The sequence below is a fragment of the Triturus cristatus genome, chromosome 10 (genome assembly GCF_964204655.1).
Source record: "Triturus cristatus chromosome 10, aTriCri1.1, whole genome shotgun sequence".
NCBI classification, from domain to species: domain Eukaryota; kingdom Metazoa; phylum Chordata; class Amphibia; order Caudata; family Salamandridae; genus Triturus; species Triturus cristatus.
In genome coordinates this window covers 186,644,119-186,671,180 of record NC_140593.1, presented here as the reverse complement: position 1 = coordinate 186,671,180, position 27,062 = coordinate 186,644,119, and the positions used below count along the sequence as shown (strand labels likewise).

The 27,062-nt window shown below is 46.9% G+C and overlaps 1 protein-coding gene across 1 annotated transcript in view; it reads right to left on the bottom strand.

Annotated features, from left to right (window-relative positions):
• Nucleotides 1–4,668: 4,668 nt before the first annotated feature.
• LOC146789186 (uncharacterized) overlaps nt 4,669–27,062 on the bottom strand; it is a 112,708-nt gene continuing 90,314 nt past the window's right edge. Inside the window, exon 5 of the mRNA XM_085630021.1 lies at nt 4,669–4,937. Within this exon, the coding sequence (XP_085486147.1) occupies nt 4,828–4,937 (110 nt within the window). The 3' untranslated portion in view covers nt 4,669–4,827. The remainder of the gene's footprint in view (nt 4,938–27,062) is intronic.

The following is a 27,062-nucleotide window of genomic DNA, read 5'->3' as shown; positions in this document are numbered from 1 at the left end:
CCACTATCTTTCTGCCAGGCCCTGCGTCCGACCCCCCACAGGCAACAAACCCCTGATGTGGAGCATGGCCCCCTTCACAAGCCTTTAGGGACCCATGAACCCCATCACTGGGGCTATTTTATTTAATTATGGGGAGGGGGGCTGCAGCTCCACTCCCTGAGCCCTGGGGAGCCCATCCTCCTTGGCCTAAATTCTTAATGTTAGGGAAGGAGGGCACAAAACCCTCTGAGGCTCTTTCGGCCAGAGGACCCCATTCCCTGGGGTCTTCTTTTTTAATAAAGGATAAGGATGCACATGCACCCCTCCCCAAGCTCTATTAGCCCCGGAAACCCCATCCATAGGGCTTTTTCTCCTGAAAAAGGAAAGAGGGTAATGCACAGCTCCCCCCTCGAAGCCACTATTGGCCCCGGGCACTCCATCCCCTGGAGATTTTTCATTTTAAAAAGGGTAGGGGTGCACAGTCACCCGCCCCAAGACACTATTGGCCCTGAGGATCCCATGCCGCAGGGAATTTAGTTTTTTAAAAAGGGGAGGGAGGCATGTGGCCCCCTCTCCAAGTCATTATTGGCCTGAGGCTCTATCCACCTTAAGCCCAAAAAATATATTTTATCAGAAGGGGGATAGTTGGCCCCCCGCCTCGGACCTGTAGAAGCTCTGGGGACCCCATTCACAGAGACCAAAAACATTAATATTAGGGGTTGGGGCACTCAGTAGCCCTCCCTGAGCCCAAATGGGCACAGAACCCAGCCCCAAGGGCCATAGAGTAATTATAGGAAGGAGGGGTTTGGACCCCTCTTCCCAGAGTTTTGGGTCTAAGACATTTATTTTTCAAGGGAGAGGCTGTGTGGCTCTCCTCCTGGAACCCAAATGGGCCCTGGTCACCTCATCGCCAGAGCAAAAAGAAATTATGGGGCACGTGGCCCCCCTCCCTGAACCTTCATCCCCGGAGTCTTATCCATTATAAGTGGGTGCCCTGGTGCCCACCTGGTGCATGCACATCACTTAATGTTAGGGACCACCTGGCATAAACAGCTATATATGCCTGCTCCTGCAGGGAGGGAGTAATCACAGTTTACCTGCCTGCAAGAGCAGGGGGCAGGTAAACAGAAGTGTTCTTGAATCTGGCGGCACTCTTCTTTCCATGCCTGTGGTCCTCCCGCAGGGAAAAATACTGTGCCCCAAGGGTGGGCTCCCTGGGACACAGGGATGCAAGCCCCCTCTTCTCTAGTTAATGTTTGGTCCGGTAGAAGGGGGTCTTTGGAGCCCATTTGGGCTCAGAAAGTGGAGCTGCACACCCCCTCTACTATTATGATATATTTCAGCCCCGGGGATGGGGTTCCCTGGGCCCCTTTAGGTTTGGGGAGGAGGTTTGGCCCTGGGAGATTGGGTCCCCAGGGCCCATCTGTGACTCGGGAAGATGCCCTGTCCCCAAAATATTATAAAAATAAAGAATGCAGGTGGGTGTTACATTATTTTGTTTAAAAGAAAGTTGCAGGGCAGGGTCCCTCTGGAGGCAGGGTATCCATACCCTGCCCCCCATATTAATTTTTGAAACTACACTCGGGACATGGGACTAAGTCCCCGAGTCTGGTAATGACTGATTGCGACATTTGCAAGCAGCCAATCAGAACTGTGCTCCTGCAGGAGCAAGATGGTCCAAGGGTACAAAAAGCCACCTGAGCCAATCAGAAGGCTCTATTTTTTTAAAATTTGGTTCAAGAGATTCTCGCAAGAGTCCTTTGAACCCAATCATCCAAATATATAAATATTTTTGGAGTTTAACATCTTCAAAACTACTGATCAGATTTGACCCAAATAACAAAGAAGCACACTTTATCTGCCAAGATCTAGCTTCCTGCCAAATTTGTTGTAATTCGGTTCTGTAGTTTTGCAATATTTCTTTCCAAAAAAGTCTATTGACAAGGCATTTTCAGTTTTGGGACCCTCTTTTTTTCTCGGCCTCGGTTTGATGGATCAACCCAAAACTTTCCAGCAAGGAACTGAGGTGGATGAACTTTTTTTGGAAGGTTTTGTGAAGATTTGTGAAATGGCAGCAAAGTAAAAAGTGCTAGGTCTATAGAAAAGCAGTCCTAACTAAAACTACCCAGCGGTCACTGCCGACATCATGGAGCAGTGGTCCAGCCCACTGCAGCCATTGGCTAAATTTTCGCTGAGTGTTGGCAATTTGCACTTCTTACAAGGAGCCCATTCACACACGAAGCACATCCCTGCAGTCATAGGAACTGCTGTAACGATGTGTGCTTACTGAGACTAAACATATTTTTCCGTTTTGCTTTTAGCCAGTGTTTATTTTTTAGGTTGGTGGCAGCACCACAGATTCCCCAGCAATAATGTATCACAAATACCATGGCAAAATAAAACAAACATTGGCAAAGGGCAGAGGCTGGCTGATGAACCCAGACTTATTCAGTGTTTATGATTACAGAAACAATATTCAATCATTTTGGATAAGTCGAATGAAAAAAAAGTTGCATGCTCCGTTTAGATTTTTAAACTTAACAATACTTGCATCCAAAGGTCTGAGTTAGAGTTTGGAGGACAGGTTAATCCATCACAAATGTGACTGATAACCCGCCTGATGTTTTACAAGTGTATTATACAAAATGGTACTTCTAATATGGCAAATGGAATGTCCATTATGTTTGTGATGGAGTAACCTGCCCACCGATCTCTAAATCAGACCCCACGTCATGAAAGTCCTTTTTATTAAGTCATGCAAGTCATTTTAATTTCTATGTTTTGGTTAGTAAATGCCTGTGATATATTCTAATTCCTTATAATTAGGAAGATTTAAGAGGTCCTTTTTGACCATGTATATTTTATGTGGGTATGTAGTTTGGCAAACCTCTGTTTTTTTTATTATGTATGATCATATATTAATTTGCATTAAACTAAGCATCAACCTAATTTTTGTGAGCCTTTTTCAATCTGAGCTCTAAATTATGTTGCAAGGTAATCTCCACTGCTGGTCACAGTATCATCCAGTCAGGAACAGTGAAATACGCCATGAGGAAAATGAGCAGGTTTAATATTTGTTAAATATCATATTTTGTAATCCGTGCCACCACAACAGAACAAAAGTCTCCAAAATAATTCTCAGGTAGGTCAGCCATTGTGTGGGATAACCTACCCTACACTCCACACATACATATTTACAAAGTGGGTGTTGCGACTATGTAGTTATCATTAGGTCAGGGTTAGGAAGAGGGCTTTTTGTTTTGCTTATTAACTTTGGTGCCATTAGACAAATCTTCATGACATTTTCCCAAAAAGGTTAATCACCCTCAGCTCCTTCCAGGAAAGATTCACACAAACTGTCTTAATTTAATGATTTCCCTATTGTATACCCCGAGCATAAAATGTACAAGATGACAAAAAAAGAGTTGAAAAACAATAGTAGTTCTATCCATGAGTATTTCTATATGTAGACCATATATTCAATGTGAACTAAGTGTTGACATAAATTATTCCTTAGCATTATACATTTTACATTAGCATCACTTCTACAGCATTATCACTCACTAAGCACAGAGGTTAGGTTTTTATTCAAACACACCATTTCCCATGTGTTCGCTATAATATAAATCTGCAACATCTTGAACAATTTATTTTTTAAATGTATTTATTTATTTTATTGAGGCGGATATACTTTGAACTGGTGTATGCTTTGTTTCGCAGAGCTAAGAGTTTAGTTCTCTTTCGGTAGTATTCTAGGTCGTCTTGGGATGCAAGGTGGAGCTCTCCACCAGACAGGATAGACACTAGAATGGTGGACTACCAAAATGAGATGTATAGCCCTGTAACAGGAAAATGGACATATCGAATCACATCCCAAATTCAATACTCGCACCAGACATGGAGCTGTGGCATCAAAACTTCATATTTACCATGGAGGTAGGGGAACGCATTACCTTAGAGCATTATGATCTGATTTTCCCTACTGGGACAGATAATTATCTATACAAGTAGCAAGTATAAGTCCTTGATCAGCCTTCGAACAGCTGTGGGATAAATGTATGAGGGCTTGCAGAATGTTTCACAATATTGTGGAAACCGTATATCAGCATGTTGTATCATTAGTAGTTCAATCATATTAGTCATCTGATAGACTTGCTTTGAAATTGGCATAGTGGATTCATGAGTTTAATATGGCCATGCTTACAACTGTGGAGTGTTGGCGGGCACAAATGGCAGGCTGGGTTGTAAAAAGTGATGGAGAATATAGGTGGCCTAAGCACTTTTGAGATTAAAAACCTGGGCTCAAATTCCTTTTATACAAATTGAGAATGAACATTATAAGCCAGTACGAATAATTAATAATCCAGTGTGAAAATGCGACTTTTACAATTAAGCGAAGTATGGACGATATCAATGTATGGAATGTTTTGTGTACGTCTATGGGTTTTGGTATCTAAAAGTTCACCTCTGCTTTAAAATAGCATCAAAAATAGTAAACAAGTATGCTCAATTAGACTCTTCCAGAGATGCTTTTCAAAGTGCACACATGTGTAAGGCCATTATTGCGAGGAGCATGGCTGAGATCTTTCCATGGGAAATAATGGTCAACAGTCTTAGTAAATGTAGCAAATTAAGGTCACGTTTTAAAAGGATCTCCCAGAATATGCAATGACGCCAAAACCAGAACAATCAAAATTCAAAAATATGTTTATTGGTAAATATTTTGACATATATAGTACTCGAAAGAAGTCAAATTACTGTTGTAGAATACAAGAAAGACAGAAAAAAAGAACACCCTGGCAGGTGTACATAATTCAGAAATACGCTAGGAGGGCAGTGGAAGCCCTCTCAAGGCTTCCATTTCTTTGTGCACTGCAGACCAGAATATGGTGCTCGGCATCTACATACATCTGGAGAAATGCACTTCCCTCCATGTTGACAAGGTAATCTGCAAATAGCTGAAATAACACAAAAAAAATATTAGTTGGACTACAGGGGAAGAGTTACAGTTAAATCTTTTTAAATATTCTGTGACATACAATGCATTACTGTTTACTTAATGGCAAATAGCATCATGGCTTTTAGAGAATGGCCCTTAATTAAAATGTATATTTAATTTCCTCTTTGCAATAAATCAAACTAATCTTTTGATACAGTTTATCTTTATTAAAGATGTCACAGTGATGTGACAAGTATTTATTTTGTATTTAAAACATTTGTAAAATATCACTATTTCTGTTTTTATATTATTGTAGTTTAAATTCGAAAACACAAATGTGTGTGTTTTTTTTTTAATCAGAACCGGCAGACCCCCATTTCGGACTGCATAGCATTGCGTTACACAGTGCATTAATTTCCAGTGTTTTCCCTGATCTGTTATGTTTTACTATGTTAGGCAGTTTATAAAGCGCAACAAGTATCTGCATGAGGGGCCAATTTACTAAAATACCATGATATGGTATATGTATTTCAAAACATTTACAGCTTTGTATATGTTCTGTACCATATGGCACATATGAAAAGTTTGTGGTAAAAAAACTTACCTCCAACACCTGTCTCAAGGGGGCATATATTTATAGGCCAAAATGTATATGCAAATGTGAGTATGTAAGGCTTAGTATAAAAAACCATGCATATTCACGTAGCAACATCTATCTACCACACTTATGACACCCCCTTGACACATAGTACCATGTTCCATAAAGCTAGCAGAAAAAAAGCAACTGCACCATCTTTGTAATCTACATTTTGCTCATGGTTTCTTGAAGATCAACTAGGTGTCAGACGTATAATTATAAATCTCATTCTACGTTTCTTAAGAAAAGATGTCAACAGGGTGTAAATGCAGATTAAATAATCGAGACTAAAGTGTTGAACCTTGCAAAACTACATAACAAAACTCTAGCAAATGTACTGTATGAGACATATAAAAGAAACAATCTGAACTAGTCGAAGGCTGCTGCTGCTAGACACGTGATCACAAGGGAGTGGCCAGTGGTGTTGAAGGCTGTGTAATGTCCTATTACTTACCGGTAATGTTCATTACTCCAGGTTCCGTTGTCCTCGTCCCCTTCATCTTAACAATTGAGAGTATCCAAGCGGAAACTGGCCATCACCCCTCAACAAACCACCAGGACATGGAACAAACAGCAAACACAGTGATGTAAACACGGAACAGAAAAGAGGGAAATCAGGAGCATACAGCCTGAAGAACCCCCAAACCAAAAAAATTAGCATCATCCTCCAGAACATTCGGAATGCGATAATGCCTAACAAAGGTATTAGCAGAAGCCCAGGTGGCCGCCCGACAGATCTCAGACAGGGACACCCCACGGACCGCAGCTCAAGAGGCTGCCATCCCACGAGTAGAACGCCCCTGAACCACCGCCGGAGGAGGGGAGCCATAAAGGGAGTAGGCCAACATGATAACCTGCTTCAGCCAGCGACCAGAGGAAGAAGCCATGCACCCCTGAGAGGAAACACTAAAAGAAACAAACAGCGAGTCAGACTTCCGAAAAGGACGAGTACGGTCCACATATATCTGCAAAGACCGGCAAACATCCAACAAAGCCCAAGGAAGATCGTCACCACCCACCTGCTCTGCACACAAAGCAGGCAGGCCCAGTTCCTGGGAGCGATGGAATTGGGATGGAACTTTGGGAACAAATGAAGAAACCAACAGCAGGACCACCCCATCGTCAGAAAAGGACAGAAAATGCTCCCTAACCATCAGAGGTCCCAGCTCCCAGCGGCGCCTGGCCGCAGTAATGGCCACCAAAAAAACAACTTTGAAAGTAACAAACTTCAGATCAAAGTCCACCAAAGTCTCAAAAGGAGAAGCCACCAAAGCTCGCAACACCAAAGGGAGGTCCCAAAGAGGAAAAGAAGGTTGCACCACAGGGCAGGAAAAACTGTGCAGCAACCCAGAAACCACGTCGTCCATATCAGACAAATTCCCCCAAGGGAATCGGAAAGCCCTGATAGCAGCCCACTGAGCTCTCAAAGGGGAGCTAGACAACCCTTTTTCAAACTCCTCCCAGAGAAATTGAAGGACATCAGGCAAGGGACAAACCAGAGGAGACCATGTCAGACCCTGACAACAACGCTGGAAATTACCCCAATGACGACCGTAGGACTTGAAAGTAGAAGGTTTCCTGGACTGCTGAATGACCAAAGCTAAATGCTCAGGGATACCCCTATTCCACCACCCTTGACTCTCAACCTCCAGACCGACAGACTAAGCCGCTGGAGGGACAACGTCAGAGAAGTCCAGACGGGAGACAGAGGGAATGGGAAGAACCAAAGACCCTGAACAGCCAACAGCCGCAGAGTGGGAAATCAAGACCGCGGGCCAGAAGGGCACCAACACCACTACTTCCCGATCCTCCACCACCAGATTATACAGAAACTGGGTGATCAGTGCAAGGGGCGGAAAGGCATACAGCAGCCGAGATGGCCAAGGAATGGTCTGAGAATCCACCCCCCAAGCCCCCACCTGATTGATCCGGGAGCAGAAGCGGGGAAGCTGAGCATTGAGCCGGGAAGCAAAGAAGTCGAGATAAGGAAGACCAAACCTCTTGCACACCAGACAAAAGGCCACAGGAGTCAAAGTCAATTCCTGGGAGGCAGGGAAATGCCAACTGAGGACATCTGCCACCCCATTGTCCACCCCCAGATTATGAACAGCTGACAGAGACAAGAGGTGCCCCTTCACCCAGCAAAACAACGGGAACACCACTGCATTCAGTGACTTGGACCTGTTGCCCCCCTGGTGATTTAGGTAGGCCACCATAACACAGTGTTGTCCGAGCCAACCACCACATTGCAATTCATCAATTTATCTCGGAACCCCATGACAGCCCCGAATACGGGCGATAACTTGCGCCAATTCGAAGACCTCCGACCCTCTACAAGGAACCAATGACCTTGAAGGGAAGCTGTCCTCAACATCGCCCCCCACCCCATCCCACAGCACTGGCATCCGTAGTGAGGAAAACCGTAGGAGAGGGCTGCAGAGGCAGACCCTGGGATAATTTGTCCAACACCGACCACCAACGTAGAGCAGGGAGGACAAACAGCAACACTGGAACCAAGAAGGACAAATTGCGGGACAACGGATCCCACTGAGACAATAGGTATGACCAAAAAGTACGCAGATGAAACCGCGTCCAAGGCGCCATGTACACAGTCACAGCCATGAGACCCAAATGCTGCAACCAGAGATAGACAGGGAAGGAACACTCCTCCAGAAAATGATGCGCTAGGGAACACAAGGTCACCACCCAAGAAACAGGCAAAAAAGCTGATTCAGATTGGTGTGAAAATGAGCCCCTATGAATGTCAAGTTCTGGGAAGGCACCAGCTGACACTTCGGGAGATTCAGCAGAAACCCATGGTTCCTCAACACTGAACACACCAACTCCTGATCCCGCAACAACAGATCCCTGGAAGGGGCATGGATCAGCCAATCGTCCAAGTAAGGATAAACCAGAAAATAGAATGAAGGACCAACGGCACCACAACCTTGGTGAGCACCCTTGGGGCCAACCTCAGGCCGAAGGGTAGAACCAGAAACTGATAATGGCGGGCCTGAAGACAAAACCTCAGGAACTGCCGAGAACTCAGGTGAACAGGGACATGATAATAAGCAGCCTGAAGATCCAGGGTTCACATGAAATGACCTGGGAGAACTAGGGGAATCACCCGTTGGAGAGTCTCCATCTTGAAAGGCAGATATAAAACAAATTTGTTCAGGGCCTTCAAATCCAGGACAAGACAGAACCCACCTGTCACTTTGGCACCAGGAAAATCACGGAGTAAAACCCCCTTCCTTTCTCCAACAGAGGAATCTCCTGAACAGCCCCTTTCTCCAATAGAGCCTGTAGCCCCAGACACAGTTCCAATCTCTTGGTCAGACAAGATGGCCAGGGAGTCAGACGGACCCCTGAGTCCAGAGGAGGCTCCCAAAATTCGATGACATACCCCAATCTCACAATGTCCAGGACCCACAAATCTGAACAAGATTGCATCGAGGCAGGGAGAAAGTACGGAAGCCAAACTCCGACCAAGAATCTGGCACCGGCCGCCAGATAGTCAGGAACGAGGCTTTGCAGGCGGAGAATTGGCCTTCTTGTCCCAACCTTTACCATAGGAAAACCTTCCACGGCCACAAGAAAACTGCCTCCTAGAGGGGGGATGGAAGAAGGACTTGGGCTTAGAAGAGACTGCCACAGAGGAGGAATGCTCAAACAAGGAGGAATGTTTCTTTTACTTTAAAAAGTCTATGCAGTTTGCCCTCCAACTCCTCCCGAAACATCATGATACCTTGAAAGGGCAACCGAAGGGCCGAGGTTTTTTGGGCCGAATCTGTCTTCCAGACCTTCAGAACCAGATTGTGGCGGGCCGCCACACAAGCCCCCCCAGAAAGGGCTGACTCTCTCACCACGTCAAATGAAACATCAGGCAGGAACTCCACCTGCCTTTCAATATGCTCCAGAAGTCCCAAACAGTCTGAAGAATCATCCGTAGACCCATAAAGAGCCTTGATATCTGAGACTAGCGACTGGGCTACATGAGTCCCATAAATGCCCGCCCTGAGAGCCAAATGGGAACCAGAATAAACTTTCCAAAGGGAAGCATCCACCTTCTTATCCACTGGATCCCTGACCATAGCCTCTTCAGCCAATAACGTACGACCCACCAGAGTGGCAACAAAAGAATCAATAGGAATGGAGTCAGGCAAGTCCTTGGCCATATCCTGAAGTGGGTAGAGTTTGGCCATGAATGGGGGAAGCATAATGCAATCCCTGTCCTTCCACTCCAGTTTAAGAACCTCATTGATATAGGGATGGACCGGAACCTCAACTGCAGCAGAGCTTTGAAACTGGCGAAGCAAGGAACCCCCAGAAGTGCTGGGGGCATCATCGCAAGGAAACCCCATATTGGACTTGACATGCTTCAACAGGTCCGGCAGCATATCCTTGTCAATGTACTTGCCCTTATGTTTCTCACTCCCCATCCACTTGCCCTCCGAGTCAGAAGAATAAGAAACAGGAGCCCGACCAGTGCTCTTGGACCGTGGAGCGCCACCCATCTCCAGCAAGGTCTCCTTTATCAAACGTTGAATTCTGGCATCACCACCCTCCTTACGCACCTGGAGCACGCAGGAGAGGGTGAGGAAGAAGACACAGATGAAGAAGAGATGGAATGCTCCACATCCCTGCTCTTCCTTGGATGTTTGCCCATGTTCACAGGGCCTGGAAGCAGGAAAGACCAAGAGGACACCACACCCTTTCCAGCAATACACCAGAAAGAATCTGAAACAGTCGACAGCCAAACACAGGAGAACCTCCGCAAGGACAGCAAGGAAACAGGAAAATCCCAGCAGACGCTAGTACAGAGGAATCCCACAGGCAACTTCACTGACAAAGCACAGAATACTGATACTGCAGGCAGACCAAAGTCAATCCCCGAGTCCAGGAAAACACAATAGGAATCAGAAACCATGAGACCGATACTGAAAATGAAAAGAAAACCGCTGTGCGGTACTTACAAGCTGGCCGGCAACAACCAGTTCCACAGCCGTCAGCCGCACAGCACTGTAATGCCTGACTTCCTTCATCAACAACCCGGAAATCGGGCAACGCCATCTCCAGGAAGTGCCCGAGGGACGCCCCAGAAGCAGAGCCGGACCTGCCACACCCCACCACGTGTCCGGCAACCCGGGAGGCGCGGGGCCGACACCTTAGCCAGAGAATCAGAAAATACGAGAATCAGTCATCCAGCAGGAAAAAGATGCGCCGAACTGAGTTACCCTTTGGAAATGAGGACAAAGGAGGGCACAGGAGCCATCATGACACCCCTCAAGTCCGGCAGGGAGGGAGTCAAAGAGACTAGCGACGTACCCACCATCCAGCAGCAGGTGAGTACCAGGAGCCTCCTAGGCTCCAGAACATCCTTTACAGTGTCGATTGACAGAAAAAAGAACAGGAGGAATGCTGGGATGTGTACGGTTATGTACTCCCAGAAGGAGGGGGAGGGGTGGTACCAGCATTCCTTTGTTCTTTTTTCTGTTGGTGAGTTAGGATTAACTCCATTGTTAAGATGAAGGTGACAAGGACTGGAGGGACCTGGGTGTAATGAAGATAACCAGTAATTAATAGGACATTACACAGCCTTCAACACTATTGGCCACTCCATTCTGATCACGTGTCTAGCAGGAGCAACCTTCGATTGTCTAGTAATATCAGATCATAGACACTGGCTTCCTTTAATTTCATTATAGGGTCATAGTATATTGAATAAGTACGTACAGACTATGCTCTGCTGAAAACCCAGCTTGCTGTTTTCTAATGTCATTTGTAGCTACACTAGCACTACTTTCTCCAACAGTTTTGTTCGGAAGGACAGGTTACACACTGTTCAGCCTGAATGTTCCCAACAGGGGCTGACCAAGTCAGTCTTCCTTCTAAGGGTCGGACAGCTATTTGTAAGCTTACCCTATAGTATACTGCCTATGGTTTGCTCTAATGCTATGTAGAGTTGGTCAGTAATATGTCAGAATTACACCTAGATGTCTTGTTCACAATCCCAAATCTTCAAAATGGGATGCTGATAGAAGTTGGAAATCTATGAACTCAAGTGAGCTAGATAAAACAAATTCCAGAAAATAACAGACAGTGGGTATCCCAGCCATGAACAAAGAGTTAATTTTAATCTTACTTAAAAAAACTGAATACCCCCTAATAACACAAGCACTGGAAATAGATCTGGCTTTAAAGCGCCACAGCATGCAAACAGAGGCATTCAATAATGGTGTTTGAATGTACAAATGCTGTTTACTGGGTTAAATCCAGACCTATTGGCTTTGCAAATGAAACAAGGAAAAAAGTAGCAAAAAGGTTTGATTTCTCTGTAAAATGCATATAGGAGATAAAGGATTCAATGTGACAAACAGGTGTGAAGATTCAGTGCACTTTTCAGATATAAAATTGAGGCTTCCCGCGGCATACAGAGTGCGCCCTCCTAAAAGGGCATCGCTTTAGTGCAGTAATCAACACTAGCACCCGCGCTCCACCCTTTTGGTTCCGGTGGGAGCCCTTCCTTCCAGCCTCTCTCACGTATCTGCAGCTCCTGGGGGCCTGGTGCCTGGTATTATTTATAAAAAAAAAACACAGGCTTCATTTTGGTGCTCTGCTGGACGCGCTGTCAGGGCAGGCTGGCTCAGTGTCTGAGTTCTTCTTCTTCTTGTCTTTGTTGGGAGGTGGCAGCAAGCCCCCTTTCTTCAACAGAAGGTGAGCACATTTGTCTTGCTTTCGGTTTTCTGCCTCCCAGGGAACAGCAACATTGGTAGTTTGTCTTGGAGCAGGGAGTGGAAGGAGCAGATCCTGCATAGGGTGTTTTTGCAGAGGCAACAGCAGATCCCTTTGTTGGTGGTTCAGCATGTTTCCTTTCCAGGAGCTGTAGCACCAAGGCTAGGTTTCCTTCATTAGAGGAAAGGGTGTCACACTTGCAGAGCGGCGTGTTGTTAGTTGTTTGTACAATACAAGTGTTTGACAAACATAGTGCCTGGACTATATTTCCAGATATTTAAAGGGAACCATGTGTACAATTTTGGTTAATGTGGTGTTTAATAAATATAAGACACACCTTATCTGCCTTGTCCTCCTTTGGAGATATTAAATACATTTCCACAGTGGCAAACGTGATTACTTTGCTGTGTGTATGAGTCTGACCCCCTGCAGCTGGGAAGTGGCACCGTTATTGGAGTGCAGTGGGGTTCAACACTGCTAGTGGCATAGGGCAACAACACTGCACACGCTTTGCCTCACATCCCATAGATCCCACAATCTTAAATATAAATGGTAGGTAAACATGGGAAGAAATAACTCCTAAGGATTGCGGACAGCGTCTCCATATGTGGGGTATCATGGCGGAGTGGTTAAGTTGATGGACTAGAAATCAATTGGGGTCTCCCCTCGCAGGTTCAGGTCCTACCTCCTAAGCGGCATTTTTCATAAAAACGTTCCTTACTCATGCCAAACTGTGATGTATATAAAAACCTCAGTTCCAACCTCTTCCCAAATGTCATGAAGAAAAGACAAATTAACAGTTGGCACGAGTTGGCTAGTATTCCTTCCATACAGGGAGAAACCATTGGACAAGGTTTATGGAGCCAACAATAGCATCAGAGACCCTTCCCCACAGCATCTACTACAATTGCTCCCGTGGGCACAGTGAGGTGTAATATAGAAATAGATAAGTGGGCTTGGCTCTATTGTTAACCAACCACAGAATAACTATACTGTGGAAGGCTATCGGTTCCCCATAACGGGTCTTGAGGGCTGTGTTTTGCATTACTGCTCACCACGAGACTTTGGCTTGGAATGCGCATTTTTTCCTTCTAAATTTAGGGCAATGGCTTTGCCAGGCCTGACTGTAGCATGTAAGTTATGAGAGTAGGACACAGGAGCCAGTTGTCTGATGCGTGTGGCCTGGCTGATGGCAATCGGGTCAATTAGCACGTGCAGTGCTGGTACTGGATATACTGATTCTGAGGAATGGGCTAAGATGGAAGAGTGCGCACACGCTTTGCCTATCATGCAGTGTTGCTGGGGCCTTCATTGCAGCATAGTCATAGCAGTTCAGATCACACCACTGTGTCAACCAAGCACATTCCCCCCCTTGTGTTACAATGCTTGCGGACTGGTAAGATAGGGTTAACGAAGCAACCTGCCTTGAAGGGGGCAGTGGAGCTAATGCAACCCATGGATACACCATGCAAAAGTCCGGCAGCTAGTGCCCTAGAACCGGTCCCTGTTGCAGTACCATGTACATTCTAGAAACCAAAACAGTTGGCTTTAGGCCAAAGAAGCATAATATAGTTTGTGCTCCATTGACATGTGACATTCTCTGGCTCAGGCGAACAGTGCCACAAACAAAAGGCACATAGGTTCACGATTTTCCCCCTGCAGACGGAAGGTACAGGCTCGCCAGCCTGTCCTCATACAGAGCAGGGTGCTCCAATTTTCTGTGATAAGAGCTACTCCAGTTAAAGGTAAAACACCTGGGGCTACTAATAATTATCACTGTACAAATCGCAAACATCCCTCTAGTTCAACTTGACTTGCAACTCAGCTGTGATCTTTAAATATCTTCAATACGCAACCATTGTGTCTTTATCAGCATATCAGTTTCTGGATATTAAAATTTTCAGTCAAATACCCTGCCATTCTGTTCCACACTTTAAATGACTGTGCCCTGACCCCAGCTCTTGGGTTGACCGACAGAGTAAAGCCTCAAAACATGTGTAATCTCTTTGGGGATTCAGAGGTTCACTGTACTGGCCAGGTAGAGTTCATGCCTTAGCATGTGGGCCTTCCATTGTTTTGTTTGGCTTACACATTAAGGGTCCCTGGTATGAACGGTACTGTCACCTTTAATGTATTGAAACCCTCCGAATGATGAGCAAGGCTGAGATTCAATTGGGAGAGCCATGCCATGGGCATTCACGAACTACCAGTAGCTCACACATTACTGTTTGAGACTTGTGATCTCGAATGATATGCACTTCGCAGAAAGCAAAGGACACGAGGTAGATATGAGGGAAGTTTGAATATCTGGAACAGTAACTTGCTTGGGGTCAACTGAAGGCAAGTTATATGCAGGTTGCCTCTCCACGCATTAGGATTGATTTAAAATAATATTTACAGCCTCAATAGGTAGGTGTTAGAAATGAGGGTCTCTCGTTGGCAATGGTTTGCACCTTTGTCCAAGTAGGGACCCTTGCTTCTAGACAGGGTAAGGGAGTTATGGCCTTAGACAACCCCTGTTCACCCCCTTGTTAGCTTGGCACAAGCAGACAGGCTTATCTCAGAGGTAGTGTGTAAAGCATTTGTGCACACATCCAGTAATACAGTGAAAACACTACAAACGGACACCACACCAGTTTAGATAAATAAGTAATCTTTATCTAAACCAAACAAGACCAAAACGACAAAAGACAGTTATCAAGATATACCTTTTAAAAGGTAAAAACAGTGCTGTCTATAGCAAAATATAGATGCAACACTTTTGAAACAAAGCATATTGGATACGTCAAAATCATAAGCAAAAACAGCAGCAGGCAAGGTGATCTGTTGGTTCCTTACACTCAGGGAAGTTAATGCATCAGTTCCTTGATCCAGGGGAGGTGATGCATTGGTTCCTTACTGCCACAGAGAGAAGGTGATGCGTTGGTTCCTTACTGAAGAGGAGGTGATGCGTCAGTTTCTTACTGTGTGGGGAGTTGATGCGTCGGTTTCTTACTGAAGCCCCGGCATTGCTATAGACTTGGCGCGATGCATGGGGATTCAGGAGGCATCGGCTCTCGATGTGGCGGCAACGGCGTTGCATTGATCTCTCTAGCTGTGGCCCCCAATTAAGCTGTTCTTGCAGTTGCACAGCAGGGCCTGCGTTGGAGTCGGTGTGGTGATCTCAGACTTCAGAGATTGGTGCACGTGACTCGGCATGCAGTGGTTTCTCCAGTCGCGGGCAGCCGCTGCATCGGTTTCTTCAGCAGCACGACGGCGAGGCGTGGAAATTCTTCCCACACTGCAGTGGTGCATCAGAAACTGGTGTAGATGCATCAGACTTCTTTAGTTGCTTCTCTTTTCTCAGCTCCCAACAGCAGAAACAACCACCAAAGGCCCAACAAAGAAACAGGCACCTCTTGGCAGGTCAGAACTCCCAGCAAAGGAGTTCAGGGGAGCTGGTGGTGAATTCTTTGTGTCCCTGATACTTCAGAACAGGAGGCAAGTTCTACTTCAAGACTTTGGAGATCTTCTTCAAGCAGGATACACAGCAAAGTCTTTGTCCTCTCCTTGGCAGAAATAACCACAGACAGCACACCGCAAAGGGGCAGTACTTCTCCTTCAGCTTTCCCAGCTCTTCTCCTTGGCTGAGGTTCCCCTTGAGTTCAGAAGTGTTTTAAAGTTCTGGGGTTTGTGTCACAATATTTATACTGAAGTTATTGTTGTTCTCTTGTGGCAGAGAGGCTCTGTGCTCAGTCAAAACCAGTTCTGTTCTCTCTGGTACAGCTTCCTGGCGGGAGATGGAGACAGCATTGTGTGAGGCAGACCAGGCCTATTCAGGTGCAAGGAAATCTCCTCCCCCCTACTCTAAATGCAGCCCTGGTCTATTAAGACCAGCCCTGACTCATCCAGGAAAGGCAGGACACACCTCAAACTCCCCAGTGGATGTCTGAAGCAAATGCACATTCTCAGTCCCTGTCACTCCAAAGCCAGAGAGTCAGCCCTCGCTCCTGGTAGGTGCCGCCGACGCCACCACCTCCTTTTCGCGCCATTTTCCGCCGCTGCCCCTGGTCCGCTCCTCCTTCCCGCCGACGCTGACCCCAGGCCCGCCTCCCCCTGCAGCCCATTGGTCCCCCCGCCTCCCGCCTCCTGGCTGACCCTCCCTCCCGGCTCCTTACTTATGACGCCCCCTCAGCGACCGCGTAGCGGACGCGCGCAGCGGGCGCGCCGACTGAGCGCCGAAGGTGCGCCAAAGGTAAGCCCGTCTGCGCCCGTCCGCGCCTGGTCCGCGCCCAGCGTCAGATCCCCTGGCCCCCGCGTCCGCCACCCCCCCCGCAGAACCTACGCTGCCGCAACACTCATCGCACTCAACGCCGGCCGAACCCCCGGATGCTATCAAGCATCACCGCGACGCACCCATGGACCCTTCGTCTGCCGAGCCTGCAACTTCTCCTGCCTACGAACCCGCACCGCACCCTTCAAGACGGACATCAGCGACCACCTCAAGTGCATCCTGATCAACACCCGCTCCGTCCACCGACACGCCGTGGAACTCTGGAACCTCATCGACACCGCTGCTCCTGACGTAGCCTTCCTAACGGAAACCTGGATGAACGCCTCCTCAGCCCCCGACATCGCCATAGCCATCCCAGACGGCTACAAGATCATCAGGAGGGATCGCGTCAACCAGACCGGAGGAGGGATCGCCATCGTACACAAAGACACCATTCGCATCTCGACTGACTCCATCGACGCATTCAACGCCGCCGAGTACCTGCACTACCAGATCCACACCGACCCAAAGACCACCCTCAGAGGCACCCTCATCTACAGACCCCCGGGACCGCGCACACAGTTCTGCGATGACATCACGGACTTCATCAGCCCACACGCCCTCCCCTCCACCGACTACATCCTCCTCGGGGACCTCAACTTCCACCTGGAGAACAACAACGACCGCAACACCACCGCCCTGCTGGACAACCTCGCTAACCTCGGACTGAAGCAACTGGTCAACACCCCCACGCACTACGCCGGCCACACGCTCGACCCGATCTTCTCGTCCAGCACACACATCTCCTTCAGCCACTCCACCGGACTTCACTGGACCGACCACAGCTGTGTCCACTTCAGCTTCAGGAAGAACACGACCCACCACCACCCGAAGCAGGTCCCCCACAGAAACTGGAGCAAGATCACGGCCGACCAGCTTACCTCCTCCCTCAGCCAGAACCCACCTGTCAGCACAACGGACCCCAACACAGCAGCCCGCAACTTCTTGCAGTGGCTGACCACCTGTGCCGACGACCTCGCCCCACTCAAGAACCCACCCACCAAGCCCAGAAGCAAGAAGGCCCCCTGGTTCACCGACGACCTCAAGGTCTCCAAGAAGGCCAGCCGCACACTCTTGAAGGCCTGGCTCCTCGACAAGACCGCCGACAACATGACCGCCCTCAAAATCGCAACTCGCAGACATCACCAGCTCATCCGCATCACCAAGAAGAAATCCCTGAAGGAACGACTGGACAACAACGCCCATGACAGCAAGGAGCTCTTCAGCATCGTCAAGGAGTTCTCCAACCCCAGCACCGGAAGGAACGACATCGCCCCTTCACAGGACCTCTGCGACTCCCTCGCCTTGTACTTCCACCGCAAGATTGCCGATATCCACGAGAGCTTCGGGACTCCGCCCCCGCACCCATCGGTAGAACCTCCGCACACCACCGTCGCTCTCCAGACTTGGACCAAGGTGACTCCCGAGGACACTGCCCGCATGATGAACACCATCCACTCCGGCTCTCCAACGGACCCGTGCCCCCACCAGGTCTTCAACAAAGCAGCCTCCACCATCGCACCCCACCTCAGAGACATCATCAACATCTCCTTCGACACAGCCACCTTCCCAGAGAGCTGGAAGCACGCCGAGCTCAGCGCACTGCTGAAGAAACCAACAGCGGACGCAACCGACCTCAAGAATTTCCGCCCAATCTCGCTCCTTCCTTTCCCTGCCAAAGTCGCCGAGAAGATCGTCAACAAGCAACTGTCCACCTTCCTCGAGACGAACAGATCCCTCGACCCATCTCAATCCGGCTTCAGAGCCAACCACAGCACTGAGACCGCCCTCATCGCAGCCACCGACGACATCCGGGCTCTACTCGACAACGGGGAAACTACGGCCCTCATCCTCCTGGACCTCTCCGCAGCATTTGACACTGTCTGCCACCGCACCCTAGTCCAACGCCTCAACAACACAGGTATCCAAGGGAAGGCCCTGGAATGGATCACCTCGTACCTCGCCGGCAGAACACAGAGAGTACGCCTCCCTCCGTTCCGATCTGAGGCCACCGAAGTCATCTGCGGCGTCCCGCAAGGATCGTCACTCAGCCCCACCCTCTTCAACGTCTACATGAAACCCCTCGCGGCCATCGCACGCCAACACAACCTCAACATCATCTCCTACGCCGATGACACCCAGCTGATCCTCTCCCTCACCAGAGACCCTGACAACGCCAGGACTAACCTGCACGAAGGGATGAAAGACGTCGCCGAGTGGATGAACTTGAGCCGCCTGAAACTGAACACGGACAAGACAGAAGTCCTCATCCTTGGACCATCACCCTCCGCATGGGACGACTCCTGGTGGCCCCCAGCCCTAGGCACCGCACCAAAGCCAACGGACCACGCACGCAACCTGGGCTTCATCCTGGACTCTTCCCTATCGATGACCAGACAAGTCAACGCCGTCTCCTCATCCTGCTTCCACACCCTCCGCATGCTCCGCAAGATCTTCCGATGGATCCCGACCGAGACCAGGAAGACGGTCACCCAGGCCCTAGTCACCAGCAGACTAGACTACGGAAACACCCTCTACGCCGGAACAACAGCCAAGCTTCAGAAAAGACTTCAGCGCATCCAGAACGCCTCCGCCCGACTCATCCTAGACGTCCCCCGACGCAGCCACATCTCGAGCCACCTGAGAGACCTCCACTGGCTCCCTGTCAACAAGAGGATCACGTTCCGACTCCTCACCCACGCACACATCTCTCCACGTCCTGGGCCCAAGATACCTCAACAACCGCCTCGCCTTCTACGCGCCCACTCGCCAGCTACGATCCGCGCGCCTCGCCCTCGCCGCCGTCCCTCGCATCCAGAGAGCCACCTCCGGAGGAAGATCCTTCTCCTAGCTGGCGGCTAAGACATGGAACTCTCTGCCCATCCACCTTCGGCTGACCCAGGACCACCTCGCCTTCAGGAAACAGCTCAAGACCTGGCTGTTCGAGCAGTAGCAGACCCCCTTCCCCAAGCGCCTTGAGACCCTTCCGGGTGAGTAGTGCGCAATATAAATGCCTTGATTGATTGATTGATTGATTCCACAAACCAGCATAGGCACACAGGATGGCTAAGCAAGAAAATACCCACTTTCTAAAAGTGGTATTTTTGAACACACAATATAAAAATCATCTTTACTAAAAAATGCATTTTTATATTCTGAGTTCAAGCATTTTAAACTCCATCTTTCTATCGTGTTCCCATGGGAAGTTATGCTTGTAAGGTGTTACAAAGCATTCCCCATTCTATCCCATGGGACCATAGTGAACAATCTAATACACTGTATTTCAATATCAGGACATGTCACACACATCAGTACATGCCCTACACTGCACCCTGCACACAGGGATACCTTGGACCCACCTTAGGGGTGACTCACATGTAATAAAAGGGACGGTTAGGGTCTGGCAAGTGGGTGCACTTGCCAGTTCCACATGAGAGTAGAAACTGCATGCAGACACTGCAGTTTTAGGTCTGAGACCCTTTCAAAAGGCTGCTTGTGTGGGTGGCATAATCCGTGCTGCAGGCCCACTAAAAGCATTTGACTTATAGGCCCTGGGAACACACAGTGCACTGTACTAGGGATTTATTAGTAAGTCAAACAAGCCAATCATGGAAACGCAATCCATATTCACAATTCACAGAGGGAGCACTTGATCACCAGTGGCAAAGTGCCCAAAGCATCTAGACAAGCAAAAACGAAGTCCAGCACACAGCAAAAATATAGGAGGCAGAGGCAAAAAGATAGAGGAAACCCACACCAAGGATTCCAGGTATAACAGTAGGTTAATAAAAGGCTAGTAAACAAATAGTCGTGAATAGGCAACCTAGAGAGGTTGAGGCTCAGAGATTTGGAGATGACCTCTGACTAGCGGAAAGCAGGGCTATCTGCAACAAGTTCCAAGGGACACAAATAGAGTACTGCCAGGAATTAATTTAGCAGGGTGTGACCAGAGGGAATTGCCCACTAAACCAGTAAGGGCAGATGATACAATGCATGTCCTGGGCACACCTAAATGTTAGTGGATGCGGGGTCAACACCCCTTCTGGTAAAATGATCAGTATGGTTAGTGTAAGCTCAAGTTAAATAATGATGAATTTGACTTGTCATGTTGACTGCGCTCAAAGACAGAGGCCGAAGGGAGGGGGGGGGGGGCCTAAGTTTCATAAACATTTCTGCCTGTTGTATTTATCAATTTTAACCAGTGACTTGAGAGTCAGGTAGCAAAAACACATTTAACAGGGTATAAACGAATCAAGGCACTGTACTTGTTGATGCACAAAGACAAACATTCCTGAAACAGGAATTTCTGACGCATTATTTGGACAATTAAGGGTAGCAGTAAAATTGTATGTCTGTGAAAATTAAGTGCCCTTTTCAATAGAAATGGGTCCTCAGGAAATGAGGGTGGTTTACAGAATACGAAGGGAACCTTTACGGGGGAACCTGGGCCATGTCATCTGTGTTAGACCCACCCATGTCTTAGTTTAGTGTGACAGGCACACCTGGTACTCATTAAAGGGCTTGACGTAGCTGCAATTCTTGGAGATAGGTCATCTTTAATTCCTCCAAGAGCAGTACCAATAAAATGAGTAACGGTAACACTTGGTGTTTACAGCTATACAATTTGACAAAATCACTTGGAACTATGTTAATGCTTCGGACAATTTTATTCTTCATTCCCGCTCATGTGCCTCCCACTGAGGTAGTCATATAATTAATATTTAACTATCACTCTGTGAAGGGAGCCTGCTTTTGTAACAAGAAATAAGGTGTCCAGAAGTCCAATATAAAAACAGGATAAACCTCACACCAACTTACTGAGGGCTCTGTGGACCAGAGCGGGACTATAGAAATGCAAAATATGCAGGTTTCAGTGCCTTATTTCTAAACGGCATGCTCATTTTGAAAGCTGTTTTGTTTATTTTACTGTCAACATTAGTAAGATATGCTGCAGTATCAGAGTGCTATGCTTACAAGACCACAATGAAGGGATGGAGCCTCACTTGGTTGGGGAGGGCTGTGCCAGCTCAAGCTAGGGTCTGGTGCTAGCTGTGGTTTCCAATAGTGGCATGCCATAGAGCCAGGCTGGGGACACCATCAAACAATTCCGCAGGAGGGCAAATGACACCAGGCAGAAGCATACAGATTAGAGGGGCTTTGGTCATATGGCAGGGCCTCATCAATGTAAGTACCACTGGGTACTTCAGTAGGGATGGGGTCCACCTATCAGATGTTGAAATGGACCAAATTGTAAATTGCCCAGGGTTATCGCACTGTTATAGCAGAGCAATGTTCCCCCGGCATGCACCAATGCAGTTAGATCACAAAGCTGCAGCAGCAACTAGCGGGCGTGGGTCCCCATGGGTCCCCACCCCACAGTTTAGAAATTCACCTGGGTGGCAATGACCTTAGTTTACTTATCAAGCCAGTGAAATCTGGGAGAAACCAGCAATTCATGGGGCAAGGTATCGTGGTCCCTTAATGCTATTTGGTAAAATAATCCCGCACAGGATATGGCATGAAGCCAGGCCCAGGGAGACCATCGAACATTCCCGCAGAATGCGAATTAGAGCCATGCGCAAGCTCATCGAGCAGAGGGGATTTGGTTAAATAGGGCCTGGCCTCATTAGTGCAAACACCACAGTGTACTCCGATCGGGATGTGCACACTTTGTTTGAAGTGAACGTTTTCAGGCACTAAGGAAGAGGCATACCATTCTTGTTTTCAAGCACTGTGAACCCCTATAACTTTGTAAGTGCACTTCCATGAGGCAAAACCAAAAAACACCATAGATAAAGTTTGAAATATTTAGGATATTTAAGTGCTGGAAGTTAGAAGCACAATGGAGAGAACTACAAAGATAAAAGAAACGGGGGATTGCCTAAAATGGGGCAGCTACCAGTTGTTGAAGAAGAAGGAAGAGCAACAGAAGATAGTCATTGATTGCCCCACAATGACACTAGACATTATTCTGCAGGCTATAGCTGCTTCAAGAGAAACATTCGAGAGGAAGACAGATCAGAGTCTGTTAAGAGAAGACCACTGTCTTCTGGGGGAGAGGGTCACAAGTACAGAAAGCTCTCTAAGTGAAATAGGCGATAAGCAAAAGCAACAAAAGTTACTGGAACAGAAAGTGAAGATACTGGAAGTACGGACAGAGGATGCAGAAAATAGGACCAGAAGAAATAATATTCACATTATAGGACTGCCAGAACAGATAGAGGAGGTCGGTAGAGGCAGTGGGGGTATTACTTCTTTTATAGGGACATGGTTGAGGGAGGTTGTGGAAACAGTAGCGCATCTAGTCTAGGATGAATCTGCCACATGTCAAATCAGGCAATTCTGATGATATATTTTTTTTAACGAAATAGCCACAATGTAAATTCAAGAAGTGTTGTGAAAGGATTTTGAGAATATTGGAAAATATCATAATCTTAGAAAATGGCGTGGGCAACTATATTCTGAATATGAGGTGGCTGGTGTGAAGGGTGGTGTGGAGGTGAGTGTATTGGCGTAACCCCTTATATATAGTATGGAAAGTGGGAGTTTTTTAAATTTGGATGGGGAGTGAGTTCCTTCTTGTCCTGGGGTTGGGGAGTTGGTTGATTCGGGGTAGGTAGGTTAGGAAGCCCAATGGTCTGTTATGAAAAAGAGGGGAAAAAAGATAAGAAATCTACCATGATGTACAATTGTATTAGTTGGCATGTGTGGGGAATTAACAACATGACGAAATGCGATACAGTCCTTGCACATTTAAAAAGACGTGGAGCACATGTTGCATTACTACAGGAGACCCATATCTCTAGATCAGAAAGGGAAGCATTATGTAAGAGATTGCGGGCTAGTTGTATGCCACAGCATATTCTGCTTTCACAAGGAGGGTTTTGATATGGGTTCGGCATGGTGTGCCCTTTCAGAAAACCGGTGAATTAATTGATACAAAAGGAAGGTATGTGGTGGTGTTGGGGTGCTTGCCTGGGCGAGACTTGACTATAGTGGGGATCTATACTCCTAACTCAAATCATGATGGGTTTCTTCAGGGATTGTCAAGGATACTGGCACCATAAATGACACAGAATATCCTCATAGGACCAGATTTTAATTGTATTGCTTACCCAGATTGAGATAGATTATATCCAGCCCTGATGGGTTTATCAGTGCATTGGGTGGCTAGGCAATTTAGAAATTGGCAACAAAGATGAGGGTTAGTGGACTCGTGGAGGTGTATGAACCCAGAAAATAGAGATTATTCATACTTTTCGGGGCTGCATGATCTGCATGTGCAATTGGGTACATTTTGGTGTCATCCTGCAGTGCATTGTAAGGTCAGAAATGTGGAGTATTTATGCAGAACAATCTCTGACCATAATCCTGTTTTACTATCAGTGGGGTGGAATAGAGAATGGACATGAATACCAGACTGGCATTTGCACTTAGAGGCTTTTGAAGATCCAGTGTTCCGTGATGTTATTGAAAAGGCAATGGTGAACTATTTTAAGGAAAATGAGGTTACTATTGTGTCCCCTCTGACAGAGTGGTTTGTGTTTAATACGTGCTGTATAGCGGATATAGTGGGATTAGATGTACCCTTGTGAAAGAAATTAATAAACTTGAGAAAGAGCTGCGAGTGCTAGAGTTGGCAAGACCAGGTAAACCGGAGTTGAAACAACGTCTTTTGAATGCCAGGGAACAGGTAGCGGAAGATATAAATTGTGTTGTTTTTATTATAGAGATTATATGAAAAGGATGCATGTGGAACTTGATGAGGTGGGCACTTTGTTGGCCTGGCCCACAAACCCTAAGAGTAAAGGCGCACAGATATTGGAAATAGATTCTGAGGAGGGTACACGCATCTATACTCAGAAAGCAATCAATAGAATATTTTGTAAATTTTATGCAGGATTTTATATGCTATGCCATTGGAGCTTCCACAACGTTTTGTTAATAAGTTTTTGAAGCCAGTTGAATTGCCTAAGATTACAGTGGAGGAGAAAAAAAGGCCTGGGAAAGGAAGTAACAATTCAAGAGGTGAAGGCTGCCATAAAGCATGTGGAAAGAGGGAAAGTCCCTGGAAAGGATGGGTTCCCTATGGAATTTTATTTGACATATATGGAAGAATTGGCACCAAGTCTAGTTAAACTTTACTTGGCAGCCTGTAAGGTGGGTTGATTGCCCCACACAACTGCAGAAGCAATAGTGATCCCATTGTTATAACCAGGAAGGGCCTCTAAGGATATGCGGCTTATAGTCCAATTACTAAACTAAATCTGGATTACAAGATATTGAGTAGAGTATTGGCAATGCACCTATCTCCATTATTGTCTAAGGTAATACATATAGAACAGTCTGGGTTTATTCAAGGAAGGAATATGGATCATAATATAAGGAGGATATTGGCAATCATGGAATCTGATTTTGCAGAGAAGGAAAAAGGGGTGACTGCAGCAATTGTGCCCGCTCTCACCATTAATATTTGCAATTGCTTTGAAGCAACCTGCTAGTTGAGTGAGGACAGGAGGGATTTACAGGGGTCTGGAGGTATGGGGTGTACAAAATTATTCAGCATTATATGCAGATATTATGTTGGTATTTTGCAAAGATGCTAAGGCTGTTTGCCGCATGCCATTAACCTATTAGATCGGTTTTGGGCAAGCCTCAGTGTTATGCAGCAACTGAAATAAATCATATGTGTTACCATTACAGAAGCATGTGCCAAAGCCAGTGGATCTGAGGGTGCTTAATTGGGAGGGAACGTATCTAAAATATCTGAGGGTAAGATTATACCATGATCCCATTCATTTATTGGAGGGTAACAGTGGTGTGGCGATTAGAAGTTTACAGAAAAGTGAATATCTTTGGAGAATGCTGCAGCTTTCAGTTTCAGGATGAATAGCAGTAGCAAAAATGGGGGCGTTGCTCTGATTACTTTACATCTTCAAAACATTGCCCATTGTGATACCATGTTGAGTATTTAGGGAAATGTGTTCTTTGTTGGTTTCTCTTATATGGATAACAGGTAGGCGCAGAGTGGCATTGGCAAAGTTGCAATTTCCCACTAGTAAGGGAAGACTAGCTGCTGCAGATATGGAAAGCTTTCACCTAGCTGTACAGTTGCAATGGTTTACATAATGGATTCATTCACAAAGATTTCAAGGGGAGGTGAATTTGGAGAGAAAACCACATTTGGATGTTTTGTATAGACTATTCATGGCCCCTGTCAGAAGACCAGTGTGGGGAATGCCCACTACATTGAAGGATGTGTGGCACTGTTGGCGTTCTGCACTTCAATGAACTCATACTTGAGGCCCTATGCCCCAGGCATTTAGTTGAGCAGATTGGAAAAAATTATTCAGGTGAGAAGATTATGGGGCTTAGAAGAGTGGGCAAACCATCGAATGGATACATTAGATTTGTATAGTGACGGCGATATTATCATTTGATGTATTCTCAGCCACTTCTTAGATCCAGAGAGGGCAATTTCTGTTGCAACAAGCAGTGATCGCTAGATTGTGCAGCCATTGGGGTATGGGTTTAGTAGAGCAGCAAGTACATAGTGCTTGTCATATATTGTGCACCATGACGGGTCGCATGAAGGCGGTGATGTGTATCAGGCAATAAGAAGTGATATGATAACGCCTCTTGTTGGTCTAAGAGAAAAGTGGGAGGAGGATTTGGCAAATCCTTATTTTAATTGCGGGGTCAATCCTACCTGTTTGCACATTGCTTTTCACTTTGTGGCTGTTACGAGCGGGTGGCCATCTTGGGTGTCAGCAGGGTTAGCGGTCCAGTCTTCACACGTTACCTATGTAAGTGGCACACAGAGGCGCGCAGCGAGTGTGCCTAAGGCAAGCCCGTCTGCACCCGTCCGTGCTTGGACGGGGCTCAGGGCCAGTCACCCTGGCTGTATGACTCCAGAAACTACAACTTATACAAATCAGGAGCTTCTGGGACTAAGGCCAGGAGGGGGATCATTAAGATGCCCAAGTCTCGCCTTGGAGTCAGTGCGTAAATGCTCCCCAGGGGTCTGTTCTAACTGTGGCTCTCAGCTGCCCATTATACTTGATCAACCTGCATGTGGCTCTCACAAAAAGTCTGACAGAGGAAAAATAAAAGATGACAGACCTCCACTTAAGTGTATACTTATGAATGCCAGGTGTTTAATCAAACACAGCACAAAATGTGCGCCACTCATAGAGCAACAAAACATTAAAGTAGCCTTCATAACGGAGTCCTGGGCAGACCAAGCCTCAGGACATGATTTGGTGAAAGCCACTCCCCAGGATTCTTCTGCCATACTTTGGACAGACCTCTTAGAAGAGGAGGTGGATTAGTGGTCATTTATCATGACTTACTGAAGCCTATTTTTCACTCCGCCTCCAATGCTTCCTACGAGACTCTCTCCTTTAGCATCAACATGGAGCATTACAATATCTTCAAAGGGATACTACTCTATTGCCCTC